We start from the raw sequence: 17,500 nt of genomic DNA, 5'->3' as shown, positions 1-17,500 counted from the left end.
GCACGTTAATATTGGGAATGAAAAGTCTGAACGGCATGGCTTGATTTGGCGCGGCCAAAAGTGCCACTGGAAAAGCGGTAATGGAGAGTTCACAATACACACATGTATGCTCCAAGAAAAACACCACACACATGCACACACGCGCACACACACGCACACACACACACACACACACACACACACACACACACACACACACGCACAAGCACTTAACACACACACACACCCACACACACACACACACACACACACACACACACACACAAGCACTTAACACAAAACTTGCAAACAAGTTCACGCACACAGCCTCAGCTTAAGGGCTGACATTGTCAAACACAGCGATGAAATGAAAAGACAGAGATGTAATTGCCGCTTCTAGATTTACCTACCAACAAAATCCACACAAATCAATATGATACAATAACAGCTGCAATCACGCCGCTCTCTTCCTGTTCCTGTCTTCTTCTTCTTCATGTTAGGATATGAAAACAGCTTTTCAGCCAGAACACATTGGATTGTATATGTTGTGAGCCTGTGTTTGTGCCTGTGTGCATGCTGTATGTCAGGGATGGGCAACTTTGATGATAGGAGAGGGCCACAAAAAAATGTCCTCGCTACCAGAGGGCCAGATTGTGACCGTGCACTTCCACCAGTAGCTTTATACTGTAACACCATCACTCCCAGTTATAGCTACTACAGTCATTTGATGAAAAGGACTGGTAATCCAAAGTTTATTATACCAACATTTATATTGTTCATATTCAAATTTAATCATTCTTCCATTCAGATGACACCAGAAACTTTGCTCTAGCTTTAAAACAGCCCGCTACAGCAATTGGATGGGGTACATCAGCCAAATATGTCATATTAATCAGATTAGTAATGTTGCCTGTGCAATGTGCAACGTGAAACAGTATGTGGATGGACAATGCTAACGCCATTAGCGCCATGTTCTGGGATGTACAGTCAAATAAAAACACAGATTAGGGTGGTCTAACCTAACCAAAAGTGTCCGTCTTGTAAAAAAAAACAGAAAAAAAAAAACCCAGGGGCCACACTGAGTGAGTTCGGGGGCTGCATGTGCCCACCCGGGGGCCGCCAGTTGCCCACCCCTGCTGTATGTGGACCCCAGGAAGAATAGTTGCTACCTAGGTAGCAACTAATGGGGATCCAATTAAACAAATCAACAAACAAAATGATGTGTAGCATGAGAACGGTGACTTGAATTAATCCATCCGCTCTGCATCCATGTTAGGATTAGACTTGTCCTCTTGCTCCCTGCCTCTGCTCTAGTTTTCACCCTACATTCCTGCTTTGGGACTGGGGGGGGGGGGGATGGTGGGGGAGAGAGTGTATGTGAGAAGGAGATGGAAGAGGAGTATTTTGGAGGGGGGGAGACACCATTCCTCACCCCTTTATGGCTCTCTAATAGAGGTGACAGAGTGGATTTACTGATGAGTGCGGCCGGTCCATCCATCGCACCTTTTTGTTGTTCCCCTGCCCGTTCTCCCCCCCCCCCCTCACACCCCTCTCACGTTCAATTCCCCTCCTCCCTCGCCTCCCATTTCTCTATTCCCTCCTCTCTCTCTGCCGCCACTATTTCCTATACTCTCTCTGCACCAACCTGAGAGCACGCACCTCTGAAATCATACACATAAACACATATACGCTCTATAAATAATTACGTTATTACGGTCCCCACACATCCCCCGCGCAGCCGCTCCCTTATATTCGCCATATATCTGTGTTTGTTATGGAGGTCAGGCGCTTGTAGTGGCTCTGCAGTGAGCATCCATCATGGCTGGTGCCGCTGTAGGGCAGTTTCCTCCTCCTCCTCCCCCGGCCTGTGAGCACCATACTGCCTCCTCCTCCTCCTCCCCGGCCTGTGAGCACCATACTGCCTCCTCCTCCTCCTCCTCCCCGGCCTGTGAGCACCATACTGCCGCTCCTCCTCCTCCTCCGGCCTGTGAGCACCATACTGCCTCCTCCTCCTCCTCCTCCTCCGGCCTGTGAGCACCATACTGCCTCCTCCTCCTCCTCCCCCGGCCTGTGAGCACCATACTGCCTCCTCCTCCTCCTCCCCCGGCCTGTGAGCACCATACTGCCTCCTCCTCCTCCTCCTCCCCGGCCTGTGAGCACCATACTGCCGCTCCTCCTCCTCCTCCCCGGCCTGTGAGCACCATACTGCCGCTCCTCCTCCTCCTCCCCGGCCTGTGAGCACCATACTGCCTCCTCCTCCTCCTCCTCCGGCCTGTGAGCACCATACTGCCTCCTCCTCCTCCTCCGGCCTGTGAGCACCATACTGCCTCCTCCTCCTCCGGCCTGTGAGCACCATACTGCCTCCTCCTCCTCCTCCTCCGGCCTGTGAGCACCATACTGCCTCCTCCTCCTCCCCCGGCCTGTGAGCACCATACTGCCTCCTCCTCCTCCTCCTCCGGCCTGTGAGCACCATACTGCCTCCTCCTCCTCCTCCGGCCTGTGAGCACCATACTGCCTCCTCCTCCTCCTCCTCCGGCCTGTGAGCACCATACTGCCTCCTCCTCCTCCTCCTCCGGCCTGTGAGCACCATACTGCCTCCTCCTCCTCCTCCTCCGGCCTGTGAGCACCATACTGCCTCCTCCTCCTCCCCCGGCCTGTGAGCACCATACTGCCTCCTCCTCCTCCCCCGGCCTGTGAGCACCATACTGCCTCCTCCTCCTCCTCCTCCGGCCTGTGAGCACCATACTGCCTCCTCCTCCTCCTCCTCCGGCCTGTGAGCACCATACTGCCTCCTCCTCCTCCTCCTCCGGCCTGTGAGCACCATACTGCCTCCTCCTCCTCCTCCCCCGGCCTGTGAGCACCATACTGCCTCCTCCTCCTCCTCCCCCGGCCTGTGAGCACCATACTGCCTCCTCCTCCTCCTCCTCCGGCCTGTGAGCACCATACTGCCTCCTCCTCCTCCTCCTCCGGCCTGTGAGCACCATACTGCCTCCTCCTCCTCCTCCCCGGCCTGTGAGCACCATACTGCCTCCTCCTCCTCCTCCTCCCCGGCCTGTGAGCACCATACTGCCGCTCCTCCTCCTCCTCCGGCCTGTGAGCACCATACTGCCTCCTCCTCCTCCTCCTCCTCCGGCCTGTGAGCACCATACTGCCTCCTCCTCCTCCTCCCCCGGCCTGTGAGCACCATACTGCCTCCTCCTCCTCCTCCTCCCCGGCCTGTGAGCACCATACTGCCGCTCCTCCTCCTCCTCCCCGGCCTGTGAGCACCATACTGCCGCTCCTCCTCCTCCTCCCCGGCCTGTGAGCACCATACTGCCTCCTCCTCCTCCCTCGGCCTGTGAGCACCATACTGCCGCTCCTCCTCCTCCCCCGGCCTGTGAGCACCATACTGCCGCTCCTCCTCCTCCCTCGGCCTGTGAGCACCATACTGCCGCTCCTCCTCCTCCCCCGGCCTGTGAGCACCATACTGCCGCTCCGACAGAGCCCCGCGCTCCTCCTCCTCCCCCGGCCTGTGAGCACCATACTGCCGCTCCGACAGAGCCCCGCGCTCCTCCTCCTCCCCCGGCCTGTGAGCACCATACTCCCGCTCCGACAGAGCCCCGCGCTCCTCCTCCTCCCCCGGCCTGTGAGCACCATACTGCCGCTCCTCCTCCTCCCCCGGCCTGTGAGCACCATACTGCCGCTCCGACAGAGCCCCGCGCTCCTCCTCCTCCCCGGCCTGTGAGCACCATACTGCCGCTCCTCCTCCTCCCCCGGCCTGTGAGCACCATACTGCCGCTCCGACAGAGCCCCGCGCTCCTCCTCCTCCCCCGGCCTGTGAGCACCATACTGCCGCTCCGACAGAGCCCCGCGCTCCTCCTCCTCCCCCGGCCTGTGAGCACCATACTCCCGCTCCGACAGAGCCCCGCGCTCCTCCTCCTCCCCCGGCCTGTGAGCACCATACTGCCGCTCCGACAGAGCCCCGCGCTCCTCCTCCTCCCCCGGCCTGTGAGCACCATACTGCCGCTCTGACAGAGCCCCGCGCTCCTCCTCCTCCCCGGCCTGTGAGCACCATACTGCCGCTCCGACAGAGCCCCGCGCTCCTCCTCCTCCCCCGGCCTGTGAGCACCATACTGCCGCTCCGACAGAGCCCCGGCGCTCGCGAGTCGTTTTGCCGCAGCAGCCGGCACCCGGGCTCACGCCATCTGTCTGGGGCTCACTTTGCCAGACTAGTGGAGTCCCGCTCCACTGGAAAGGGCCACATATCCTCCTCTATATCGAACGGGCCCTGGAGGGGATTCTTCCAGACCTTGTGGAGGAGGAGGAGGAGGGTGGAATAGCAAATGCATGTCGCGGCTTGCCTGCAGAGGTGCCGAGAAGTGAAAGGTTTTGCGCCGTGGGGGGGGAAGAAAACCGAGGGGAAAAGATTGACAGCTCCAAAGTTAGTTTGCATCTTCATCCGTCTTCCTCGTCCTCGCCTGCCTGCCTGCCTGCCTGTCTGTCTGTCTGTCTGTCTGTCTGTCTGTCTGTCTGTCTCGGGGCACCGCACGATGTGAAGTAGATTAGGAGAACAGCCGCCGAATAATTCATTCCTCCTCCCCATCGATATATGAGCTTGGCGCAGCAATATTTACTCTCCACCCTGGAACCCTGGCTCCTTCTAATGAGGCAGGAGAGCCAGGGAGTCAAAGGCAAAGATCGCCCAAAAAAAAAAATGGACGGAGAATGAAACGGGCGAGTAATACGGATTCAGCTTCTTCGTTGGTTTTTGGGGGAGAAGAAGAGAGTCTCCTTCATCTCTGTCACGCCCCCGTGCTCAAATTCACATTTTAATGGTTGCATTTATGCTGTGGTTTTGGTCAAAGTCTCTACCGTCGCGTGTTGAGATAAATCACGTCTGCTGCCCCAGACGGCTCTTGTGTATTTTGTGATTGGATATAATGTATGGCCGTGGTTAAAAATGTGCACAAGTGTGTGTGTGTGTGTGTGTGTGTGTGTGTGTGTGTGTGTGTGTGTGTGTGTGCGTGTGTGTGCGTGTGTGTTTTAGCCATTTAGCTGCTCCAACGCTGGAGATGATTTGTAGCACACACTATCTCCTCGAGTTTTACAGCCACGCTACATATTTTTCTGTCTCCAGACAAATAGATAACAAGAAGAAATGCACCAAATCCGAGAATAATAGATACTAAAACACCGTTTCTGCTCTCGCACTGCTTCTCTGTGTATGTGCATGCATCCGTGTGTGTGTGCGTGTGTGTGTGTGTGTGCGTGTGTGTGTGTGTGTGTGTGTGCGTGTGCGTGTGTGTGCGTGTGTGCGTGTGCGTGCACATGCGTGCGTATCTCAGGCGTGTCAGTACTGACACACGAGGTTACACACTCATTCTTCACTCTGGTTTCTTTTCATGTGTGCGGCCTATTTATCTTCCCCAGACGTGTCACACTCAAGGAGACGGGAACAAATAAAGCTTCACCCCGACACGCCGTTACAAAATAAAAGCGCTCGCTATTTACAGCCACTGCACGAGGAGGCAAACTCTGGCTGAGAAAGTTCCTGACTTGTTTATCGTGTGGGGCTTTTTGTTGTTGTTTTTGGTTTTTGCCCCCTCTGTCCCTCTGCTCTGCTGTTTCATATCTCTGCTGCTGCTGCCTCTCACCAGAGGGTTAGCAGCACTTTATGACCATGTGTAGTGAGAGGCAGGGAATGTCGCTGCTGATTTATCAAGCGCCATTATGGGGAGAGGGGGAGCAGTTTATTTCTTGGCTTCTGGCTAGTCACTGGTTTTTGTTGTGATATGTACTATTATCTACTAAATATGAGTGTATGTTTCTCCCAAAAAGGCACTTTTCTTCCCACAATAAATTGCAGGTTTGTCAATCTTTCTCACCCTGTCTGTCTGTCTGTCTGTCTGTCTGCCTGTCTGTCTGTCTGTCTGTCTGCCTGTCTGTCTGACTGACTGACTGTCTGTCTGCCTGTCTGCCTGTCTGTCTGTCTGTCTGCCTGTCTGCCTGTCTGTCTGTCTGACTGACTGACTGTCTGTCTGCCTGTCTGTCTGTCTATCTGTCTGCCTGTCTGTCTGTCTGTCTGTCTGTCTATCTGTCTGTCTGTCTGCCTGTCTGTGTGTCTATCTGTCTATCTGTCTGTCTGTCTGTGTGTCTGCCTGTCTGTCTGTCTGTGTGTCTGCCTGCCTGTCTGTCTGTCTGTCTGTCTGCCTGTCTGTCTGTCTGCCTGCCTGTGTGTCTGTCTGTCTGTCTGTCTCTCCCTCTCTCAGTCGGGATGCGAGTGATGACTTGCTGTTGATTCCGTGGGATGAGCAGCGACACAGAGAGATGGACTGGTGTGAGGTGGAGGAGTGCAGGTAAACAGTCCACATGGCCATCGGCATCAACAGCCAGCAGTGTGGTGGTGCTGCACACAAAGCATTACGACGCATTATCAAAACTACTGAGGTCTCACCATTCCAACCCCCTCTCCTCTCCCCCCCCCCTCGCCCACGATGCAAGTCTCTGAAGTAGCATCGTATAGAAAATGTCCCGACTATTAAAATTCATGGTCCATACCGGACAGATGCTTGTGTTGGCATCATTATGTGAAACAATAGATTCAGCCCATTACCCACATGTTAAAGAGAACCATAATAAAACAAACCAGTAAAAAAAAAAAGCTCATTATATTGCTAGTTTGTGCCATTAAGTCTGCTTCTGCACAGAGGCCAGCTCCAGATTATTGTATTTACCAAGCTGAAAATAATGAAAATATATACTGCTTCTACCCTTACCCCCTCCTTCAATACACACAATAAATACACACAGTAAATACACACAGTAGATACACACTCCGTATCACTCACACGCCCTTCCGTTCTGCCTCAGAGCGGTGTTGGACCAGAACCTGTGCGACGATGACAGCTTCCTGTACGAGGAGGCCCCGGAGCGGCTGCGCTTCCGCACGGCCACGCCCGCCATCCAGCTGCTGACCGACTGGTACCAGAGCCGAGCCCAGGACATCGACTCGTGCTCCAGACAGGTAGGGAGGCTTTCCCCCGTCAGAGCCCAGGACATCGACTCGTGCTCCAGACAGGTAGGGAGGCTTTCCCCCGTCAGGTCCTGGAAGATGAGCCGAGCTTTGAGATCCGCTCGGCACGGAGCATCAGACAGCTGTGCTGCTGCTGCCATGGCGACAAAGAGGAGAGGCTGCAGCAAAGAGCAAAGGCGCTGAGTGTTTGTAGCTCTCATTAGCTTTGGCTACGTTCACAGTTGCAAACAATGATGGGACATAGATCTCTTTTTCAAAGAACTATGGCACATTTTGCCTGGCTCCGAAGTCACCGTATACAGAGGCCGGTGTTTGCAGGCCACATTGCAGCCATCAAATCAGCCCCTTACTGATAGTAACCGCACTGAATTAGGTGGTGCATCTTTTCCACAGCGCTAAGGTTCCTGTGCTGCTGCTCGATAGGAACTTAGAGCAGGCCTGCAACAGAAAGGAATTGATACAGTCGCCAAGGGGGAAGAGGATTTGGGGCGATTATCCGATCCTCGATACTTCTTCGTCTTGTGGAGAAAGTTCTTCCCGGGTTGTCTTGGAGACATGGATCTTCTCATGCAAGTAAGCACAGCGGCGCTCTCTGACAGTTTGAGACGGACTATGTGCCTGACTCTTTGCGGTAGCGTCCGATGCATCCTCTGCTAGCAACTAAATCTCCGTGATCGTTACCCGTCTTCCATCCTCGCGTTATTTTGTTTTGGAATCATACTCCAGCGGTTAGATATGACTTATAAAAACACATCACGAAGGACATGAGAAGGCATATTGGGCCTGGGGGGGGCAGAAGAAGACTTACGTGTGACACCTCAGAATGAGCCCGGGAATCAGACCGCAAAGATGGCGGTGCCAACCTCTATCAGTCAAGGTCACTTTGATCCTATCTACCACCGAGTCATTATCATATCCGCCATATGGACTTCTAATGAAGAGTAACCAACGCTTCTGTCCTCTGCGCTCTGTTGCCATCGCTGGAAAATAGCACTTGTTTAGTGGAGTAAATGGGGCTCCACCCACACTGTCCACGCCATGATGGCCCTCTCTCTCCCCTCTCTACCTCCCTCATTCAGGGTGAGGGATCAAGGCTGCCATGCACAGCTCACTCTCTCTCTCTCTTTGTCTCTCTCTCTCTCTCTCTCTCTTTGTCTCTCTCTCTCTCTCTGTCTCTCTCTGTCGGTTTGAAAGGAGGAACCATGCTGCAGTCATATCTTTTCCCCCTCATTTCTCCATTTCATCACTTTCATTGGGTGGATGGAGGACGGCGGAGAAGAGATTTGGGGGTCCATTGCTCAATCTTTGAAGACTGCTGGGGAATCGTGCCTTTCATCATCTATTCTGTCGAGAGAATAGACACAGAGAGAGAGAGAGAGAGCGAGAGCGAGAGAGAGACAGAGAGAGAGAGAGACAGAGAGAGAGAGAGACAGAGACAGAGAGAGAGAGACAGAGACAGAGAGAGAGAGAGACACACAGAGAGAGACACACAGAGAGAGAGACACACAGAGAGAGACACAGAGAGAGAGAGAGAGAGACACAGAGACAGAGAGAGAGACACAGAGAGAGAGAGACACAGAGAGAGAGAGATAGTTTAAAGGGAGTCTTTGTTCATCTCTAGGAATCACACCAGCACGCTCTTTGATTCTCTCCCTTGTTCCTCTTTAATTGGACCTCATCTCCTTTCACTCGCCCACACGTTACTACAGAAGCCTCATGAGACCATGAGCAACTCTCATGCTTCTTGCTTATTCTCTCTCTCTCTCTCTCTCTCTCTCTGTCTCTCTCTCTCTCTGTCTCTCTCTCTGTCTCTCTCTCTCTGTCTCTCTCTCTGTCTCTCTCTCTCTCTCTCTCTCTCTGTCTCTCTCTCTGTCTCTCTCTCTCTGTCTCTCTCTCTGTCTCTCTCTCTGTCTCTCTCTCACATACACGCACTGCGCGCAGACACGACAGAGGAACGCCAGAGCAGAGCGCTGGCTGCTGCCGTTTGCTAAACAGTCTCCTTCTTCCTGCCTCCTTGCGTTCTCCTCTCATTTGTTCTCTCTCGTTTGTAGCCTCCTCCCATCACTCAGCTGGCAGTGTTTATGCTTGGGAGAGCGTTCTAATGGAGGAAAATGGAGTTTGATTAAAAGGAGCCACATCAGAGGAAACTAGAGTGTGCTCGAGTGCAGTTAGAGTGAGCGAGGAAAGAGTGAAGCTCTGAATAGGAACATTGACACAGGAAGACTCCGTGAGGGAGAAGGCTTTGAAAAGCACAGAATGGTGGTCGGGGGGGAAGAGATGAATAGGAGGCCAATGCAACAAGTCAAAGACATCTGATGGAAAGAGCTGCCTCTGTGAAGGAAAAGCATCGGTTACAAGGAGGTGAAAGGGGAGGAATAAAGGATATTTAAAACCTCAAGTGTTTCCTTGAAAATACTATTGGCAACAAAATAAGGCCAAAAGGTGGCTTTGTTTGGCAGACAGAGGCTGAAGGCAAACAGCCAGGCTGGGAGTTCAGACAGGGGACAGGCAGGGTGAACGTTACAGCAGTCTCTCTCTGAGGGAGCAAAGGAGGCAGCAGAGGAGGAAGGAAGCTGCTCCGGCAGAAGAGGGGGGGCGGGGGCGAGAGTACGGATTGAGATCCGACGCCTGGGAAGGACAAAACAAGGATCAAATTGAATCGCAAACTTAAGCGGAAGACTCGGTGAAATCTACTGGGATGGCGAGAGAGACAGAGAGAGGAGACAACTTGTGTTACAGCGTTGAGAGTGATAAGAGGACGGGCTGGAGAGACAAGAGGGAAGACAAGACTAATTAAAAAGCATGAGATTTTAACATCCAAATAGTCTTTGGTTAGCTGGGGAGTCTATCTCTGCATGTAAATAGTCTTTGGTTAGCTGGTGAGTCTATCTCTGCATGTAAATAGTCTTTGGTTAGCTGGGGAGCCTATCTCTGCATGTAAATAGTCTTTGGTTAGCTGGGGAGTCTATCACTGTGTCCCAATTCAGGGGCTGCAGTCCACCAAGTCTAGATTTGAAGACCGATTGCGTCATTGCGCGCGACCTAGGCTGTCCCATTTCGTAGGCTCCTTCAAATGCAGCCGACAAATGCATCCTCCTTTTCTCAAAACTTGAGGATGCAAGTGTTCTGTCCTTCGTGGCCTTTGTGGCATTCAAGATCTCGCGAGAATCCGCGAGAGGTTTGCAAGGCTGAAAATTCTGAAATCGCCGCCATCTTTTCATACAGGCAACAGGTAAGATCTTACAATTCTCGTTTGCAAATTCCTTACTAAATGCACTTCTGTCAACTTTAGAGGTGATTAACCGAGGCTTAGATTATTGTAGATCTCATATTTGTCAGTATTGTGAAAAAATGTGACGTGTTTCTTTTGTAAAGAGCTCAAGGGCTTAATTGGCTCGTGAGCATTCCACTAGACTGCCATGTCACTCCGTGCAGCGGGAGCTACCGCTGCTGACGGCCGTGTCAAAGAGGCTTGTCTCCCGGGTTGCCTGGTTCCATGTAACACAGCCCTAGCTGGCTATCCAGCGCCGCCCGGTCTGCTCACTGCAACTGGAAAGCCCCATTTAATTTCATACCACGGTCATTCTGTAGATTCATTTGATAACATATAAGTGTGGGGGGGGGGGGGGGGGGGGGGGGCTGCGTTGGCTGATGTTGGTGATTCAATTTCGCTTCAGCCTTTTCCCCCCTCCATCTCATCGGACCAGTTGTATTAGGCTACCTTTTTTCCTCTGTCGCGCTCACTGCATTCACCGCAGCCAGCAACATGAAGCCACTCTACATTTTATTTTGAATTGATAATCAGGCTCGTTATATCGTTGTAACTTCATGTGGTAATTTGCATTGACCATTGGTTGGATTTGAGCATGCTGGGGACGGGATATGCGGCAGATCCCCGTGCGTAATCACTGTGGCAGCTGCTGGTAACGGCTAATATCGTTCAGGTGTGCGCGCCTTCAGACCAAACTCAACTCAATGGAAAACGCCTACAAGTCGCAATTGTACATTGTGAAGTTGTAGAAATATCGCAATTATTTTGCGAAAAACTAATGGAAACACAGCTTCTAATGGTCCTCTCTCCTCTCTCTCTTCTCTCCAGAGTAAGGATTGTGGAGCAGTGGAGGAGGAGGAAGGAGAGACAGGAGCGTGTGAGCCAGGACCCCACCACTACCAAAGAAAACTCCAGAAGGAGCGAGCCGGCTGCTTCTTTGGTCTCTTAGAAAGACTAATTGAAAAGTAAAATAATATATATATATTTATGTTAGTATTATTGTTCGTATTGTTCTTTTTGTTATTATTCTGCCGGATCATCATAGCACATGAATGTCTGCTTGTTTACCTTTTGCACTGATTCATGACACTGATGTATAGATTATTTCGTACATGTACAGTTTGTTATTTAATAAATATTTTGTTTAAGAAAAACTTTTTTCTCTTTCTTTTTACACGGCACAACAATGTTATGGTGCAAAGAGATCATTTAACAGAAAACACATTCATATTTACTGTCAATAGCAGGCCTGTGGGAAATGTATGGTTTATAGATCTGAATATACTGTCATAGTTGATCTTCACTGCATATGAATGCAAACGTGCATTGGAAAAAGCTTTGGCTCCAGAATATGTATACAGTTTTCTCTTTCAATTTGAGTCTTGCAGATAAGAGTGTTTTTATAGACTGTTTTCACAGAATTGTCAATCCTGTCCTAGGAGTCCTGATAGTTGTACTAGCAAACACTGCAACAGGTGAGCTGGGGTTCCATTTAGAATGTTTATGTTAAGTTCAAACTGTCTATAGCTCAGCTAACTTTAACCATAAGGTGAGATCACATTAACCCTACTTTACACATGTGTGTAGTCTGCAGCACCGCAGGATCACAGAGATGTGCTATATTTAACCTCTACAGAAGTTAGGAAAATACATGTCTAAGTTGGATCAGATCCCTTTATGCTTCCCCCCTGATGTCCTTATGAGTAGTTACAGATGATGATTATAACCTGAACTTGGGAAACACAAACTGAGACTTCACTAGACAGAGCATGACAACAGTGGTAGTAATAATTTATTTTGTCCTCTAAATAGTTATTCAAACATGTAGAAATAAATAAATAATGCATCACATGTAATGGAGGGGAATACTGAAAAAGTGAACCAATTTATTAAATATGTAGGCTACATATAAATAAATAAATGTGGCATAAAATGTCTTCTAGTGGGGCATCATCTTGGGTGGTCTCCAGAGTGTTTGGGGTGCATATAGGGGTCTGATCTGGGGGGAAAGGAGAAGAAAGCATGTTAAACAATAGCTAGATATGATATGCCATGTCACTTTCTCCCATGGGCTTTGAGAGGGAGGCTATCTAGCTATCTAGGCTATATATAGCAAAAAAAACCTGTAAGGTTAGGTTTAGGCTATATGAAATGAAAAGTTAACTGACATTAGCCATATAAACCACGTTAACATTTAGAATAGTTAAAAGTAAGTGACACAGCTTATCCAATAATTTACCTGCTCATCCTCTCCCAGCCTGAGAAACATGCGGCGGCGGTGAAGCTCCAACTCTTCCATAAAATAAAACAAAATGATCAGCAAAACAATTTGCTCTGGCTCCATGTTATTAGGCTGTCTGTTCGTGCCTTAAACTTTTGAGACAGGTCGGTGCGTGAGATGGGATTCCCAGATTCGCTCGCACTGTCAACTGGTTGCTAAGGAAACCATTCTGGGGGCGTGAACAGCTAGTGACACAGCAGCTCTTTCTCGCCGAGAAGAGCCTGGTGACGCGAGGTTAGTAGTAGGCTAGACCGTCTCGTTTCGCTCAACGACTGAAGGCTGCGCACTCCCCTGACTGGTCCGCGGAGGACAGACCTCTGTAGGCCGCGGCCGACGAAGGCCGTGGCCGCTGAATTGGGACACAGCTTATATCTGCAGAGTAGAATAGTCTTTGGTTAGCTGGGGAGTCTATCTCTGCATGTAAATAGTCTTTGGTTAGCTGGGGAGCCTATCTCTGCAGAGTAGAATAGTCTTTGGTTAGCTGGGGAGTCTGTCTCTGCAGAGTAGAATAGTCTTTGGTTAGCTGGGGAGTCTGTCTCTGCATGTAAATAGTCTTTGGTTAGCTGGGGAGCCTATCTCTGCAGAGTAGAATAGTCTTTGGTTAGCTGGGGAGTCTGTCTCTGCAGACTAAATAGTCTTTGGTTAGCTGGGGAGTCTATCTCTGCAGAGTAGAATAGTCTGGTTAGCTGGGGAGTCTATCTCTGCAGAGTAGAATAGTCTTTGGTTAGCTGGGGAGTCTGTCTCTGCATGTAAATAGTCTTTGGTTAGCTGGGGAGTCTCTCTGCAGAGTAGAATAGTCTGGTTAGCTGGGGAGTCTATCTCTGCAGAGTAAATAGTCTTTGGTTAACTGGGGAGTCTATCTCTGCAGAGTAAATAGTCTTTGGTTAACTGGGGAGTCTATCTCTGCAGCCTAAATAGTCTTTGGTTAACTGGGGAGTCTATCTCTGCAGAGTAAATAGTCTTTGGTTAGCCGGAGAGTCTATCTCTGCAGAGTAAATAGTCTTTGGTTAGCCGGAGAGTCTATCTCTGCAGAGTAAATAGTCTTTGGTTAGCCGGAGAGTCTATCTCTGCAGAGTAAATAGTCTTTGGTTAGCCGGAGAGTCTATCTCTGCAGAGTAAATAGTCTTTGGTTAGCTGGGGAGTCTATCTCTGCAGAGTAAATAGTCTTTGGTTAGCTGGGGAGTCTATCTCTGGAGAGTAGTAAAGAAACAAGGGATGGATGGACGGAGGGGAATGGAGAATCTTTACCTACAGCTAGATCAATAGACCTCTCTCTTGTTGTATCTAATTGCTCAGGATGGGACTCCAGGTGATTTAGATGTTTCTCCTGAGCGTGTTTGTGTACATTCATAAATAAACGCCTGTAATCATTTATTCAGCCGAAAGAGTTTTGAGTGAAGCTGAAGGTGACAGGGCGGCAGAACCAGCAGACGCCACACGGACAGTCACTGTGTGCGTGTGTGTGTGTGTGTGTGTGCGTGTGTGTGTGCGTGCGCGCGTGTGTGCGTGTGCATGCGAAGTGTGTGTGCATGTGCTCAGTGCTGTGCTAACCCACTATGCCAAAGAGTCATGCTTCTCTAAAAGGTGGAGGGGAAGCAATCATCACGACAGGCCCCGGCGGCATCTGCTATCGATTGGCTACCGATGTCCATCCACAGGTGTCTGAGCAGCATGGATTGGCTGCTGGTCGGTGGGGTATTGATCGGTTGTTCTTCTGGACGGACTCTTATTGATAAACCTGGCAGGCGGCCGGGGCCCAGAGATATTCCCTGTCTGTCACATCATCAGAGGGCCAATGATTTGATACTTTCCATTGGTTTGTTTATTGGTGTGCAGACTGAGTAGGACTAAAAACTCATTCTTAACACGCGCCTCACTTTGACTGCTGTAACTGGGTTGTGTGTAGATATATACATTGTTTTTCTAGCTAGCGACCAGCAGCTCTATAGGTCAGTCTGTTGGCCGGACGGTTGGTTGGTTGGTCGGTCGGTCGGTCCACAAAAAGTTCACCGCTCTTTAGGGAGCCACAGTTTTCGCCTTAGGAGGCTGACATTCTTTGGCATGGCGGTCGTGTGTGTGTGTGTGTGTGTGTGTGTGTGTGTGTGTGTGTGTGTGTGTGTTCGTGCCAATTGGCTAAAAGGGGCCGTGGGGAGGAGGGGTCGAAATGCAGGGTGACAGAGGCAGAGTAGGGTGGGCTGCCATCGTGCATTTCCGGAATTTGCACGTGGTCGCAGCTATTGCAGATTTGAGCTTGTTTAGAAGGCATGCTCTCAGAGGCAGTTTGTTTAGAAGCCATGCTCTCAGAGGCAGTTTGTTTAGAAGGCATGCTCTCAGAGGCAGCTTGTTTAGAAGGCATGCTCTCAGAGGCAGCTTGTTTAGAAGGCATGCTCTCAGAGGCAGTTTGTTTAGAAGCCATGCTCTCAGAGGCAGTTTGTTTAGAAGGCATGCTCTCAGAGGCAGCTTGTTTAGAAGGCATGCTCTCAGAGGCAGCTTGTTTAGAAGCCATGCTCTCAGAGGCAGCTTGTTTAGAAGGTATGCTCTCAGAGGCAGCTTGTTTAGAAGGCATGCTCTCAGAGGCAGCTTGTTTAGAAGGCATGCTCTCAGAGGCAGTTTGTTTAGAAGGCATGCTCTCAGAGGCAGTTTGTTTAGAAGGCATGCTCTCAGAGGCAGTTTGTTTAGAAGGCATGCTCTCAGAGGCAGCTTGTTTAGAAGGCATGCTCTCATAGGCAGTTTGTTTAGAAGCCATGCTCTCAGAGGCAGTTTGTTTAGAAGCCATGCTCTCAGAGGCAGTTTGTTTAGAAGGCATGCTCTCAGAGGCAGCTTGTTTAGAAGGCATGCTCTCAGAGGCAGTTTGTTTAGAAGGCATGCTCTCAGAGGCAGTTTGTTTAGAAGGCATGCTCTCAGAGGCAGCTTGTTTAGAAGGCATGCTCTCAGAGGCAGCTTGTTTAGAAGGCATGCTCTCAGAGGCAGTTTGTTTAGAAGCCATGCTCTCAGAGGCAGTTTGTTTAGAAGGCATGCTCTCAGAGGCAGTTTGTTTAGAAGCCATGCTCTCAGAGGCAGCTTGTTTAGAAGGCATGCTCTCAGAGGCAGCTTGTTTAGAAGGCATGCTCTCAGAGGCAGCTTGTTTAGAAGCCATGCTCTCAGAGGCAGCTTGTTTAGAAGGCATGCTCTCAGAGGCAGTTTGTTTAGAAGGCATGCTCTCAGAGGCAGCTTGTTTAGAAGCCATGCTCTCAGAGGCAGCTTGTTTAGAAGGCATGCTCTCAGAGGCAGCTTGTTTAGAAGGCATGCTCTCAGAGGCAGTTTGTTTAGAAGGCATGCTCTCAGAGGCAGTTTGTTTAGAAGGCATGCTCTCAGAGGCAGCTTGTTTAGAAGGCATGCTCTCAGAGGCAGTTTGTTTAGAAGGCATGCTCTCAGAGGCAGTTTGTTTAGAAGGCATGCTCTCAGAGGCAGTTTGTTTAGAAGGCATGCTCTCAGAGGCAGCTTGTTTAGAAGGCATGCTCTCAGAGGCAGTTTGTTTAGAAGGCATGCTCTCAGAGGCAGTTTGTTTAGAAGCCATGCTCTCAGAGGCAGCTTGTTTAGAAGGCATGCTCTCAGAGGCAGCTTGTTTAGAAGGCATGCTCTCAGAGGCAGCTTGTTTAGAAGGCATGCTCTCAGAGGCAGTTTGTTTAGAAGGCATGCTCTCAGAGGCAGCTTGTTTAGAAGGCATGCTCTCAGAGGCAGCTTGTTTAGAAGGCATGCTCTCAGAGGCAGTTTGTTTAGAAGGCATGCTCTCAGAGGCAGTTTGTTTAGAAGGCATGCTCTCAGAGGCAGCTTGTTTAGAAGGCATGCTCTCAGAGGCAGTTTGTTTAGAAGGCATGCTCTCAGAGGCAGCTTGTTTAGAAGGCATGCTCTCAGAGGCAGCTTGTTTAGAAGGCATGCTCTCAGAGGCAGCTTGTTTAGAAGGCATGCTCTCAGAGGCAGCTTGTTTAGAAGGCATGCTCTCAGAGGCAGCTTGTTTAGAAGGCATGCTCTCAGAGGCAGTTTGTTTAGAAGGCATGCTCTCAGAGGCAGCTTGTTTAGAAGGCATGCTCTCAGAGGCAGTTTGTTTAGAAGGCATGCTCTCAGAGGCAGTTTGTTTAGAAGGCATGCTCTCAGAGGCAGTTTGTTTAGAAGGCATGCTCTCAGAGGCAGCTTGTTTAGAAGGCATGCTCTCAGAGGCAGCTTGTTTAGAAGGCATGCTCTCAGAGGCAGTTTGTTTAGAAGGCATGCTCTCAGAGGCAGCTTGTTTAGAAGGCATGCTCTCAGAGGCAGCTTGTTTAGAAGGCATGCTCTCAGAGGCAGTTTGACATTTGAATGGCACAATGGAAATTGTCCCATTGAGTGATTAGAACAGAGACTACTCGCCCTGTGGGAAGGTCTCTGTTCCTGCAAGTCTTCACTAGTGCAACTTGTTTTGTTTCCGTAGGAAGTGAAGGTGGTGAACAATGGGCCACTGTGTGCAGCTGAAAGATGAATACATGGTTGCTTGCCTAAAATACCCAAATAATCCATGGACAACCAAAACCACAAAACTTTTTTCTGTTGCTTTATTTATTTTATTTTACTTTGGATAATGGTTGTGGCTTACAACCTCTCAAAACATTATGCTAAGTTAGCCCACGAGTGATTTTGGTATTTACGCTGTCATCACTATGGGTTCGTTTTATTTTTCTGCCCTTAGGCTGAGCAATGTCTCCATGTTGCATGTCTTTGCTTTGTCTCCTTCCTCATTGGCCTCTCTACCCGTCCATCAGGTGGACTGCGCCCTCTCATTGGTGCGTCTGGGGAAGGAGCGTGAGATCCCGGGGCTGGAGGCCCTGTGTGATGACCTGGTCACCATGGAGACGCTGGTGTACGAGACGTCTTGTGAGCTGAGTCTGACGCTTCGGGACCTGCAGCAGCTCAGCCACATCCACAAGCTCCGCCTCCTCATGAAGAA

General features: G+C 50.3%; 1 protein-coding gene across 1 annotated transcript in view; it reads left to right on the top strand.

Annotated features, from left to right (window-relative positions):
- nbas (NBAS subunit of NRZ tethering complex) overlaps positions 1-17,500 on the top strand; it is a gene marked incomplete at its 3' end in the record, with an annotated part of 267,708 nt that overhangs the window by 73,656 nt on the left and 176,552 nt on the right. The window contains exons 22-24 of the mRNA XM_083643060.1: positions 6,228-6,314; positions 6,829-6,982; positions 17,316-17,500. The exon at positions 17,316-17,500 is cut by the window's right edge and continues 1 nt beyond it. Coding sequence (XP_083499186.1) covers positions 6,228-6,314; positions 6,829-6,982; positions 17,316-17,500 — 426 coding nt within the window. The remainder of the gene's footprint in view (positions 1-6,227; positions 6,315-6,828; positions 6,983-17,315) is intronic.

This window comes from Poromitra crassiceps, assembly GCF_964638095.1.
Source record: "Poromitra crassiceps genome assembly, chromosome: 9".
Lineage (NCBI taxonomy): Eukaryota > Metazoa > Chordata > Actinopteri > Beryciformes > Melamphaidae > Poromitra > Poromitra crassiceps.
This window is presented reverse-complemented; position numbering and strand designations above follow the sequence as displayed.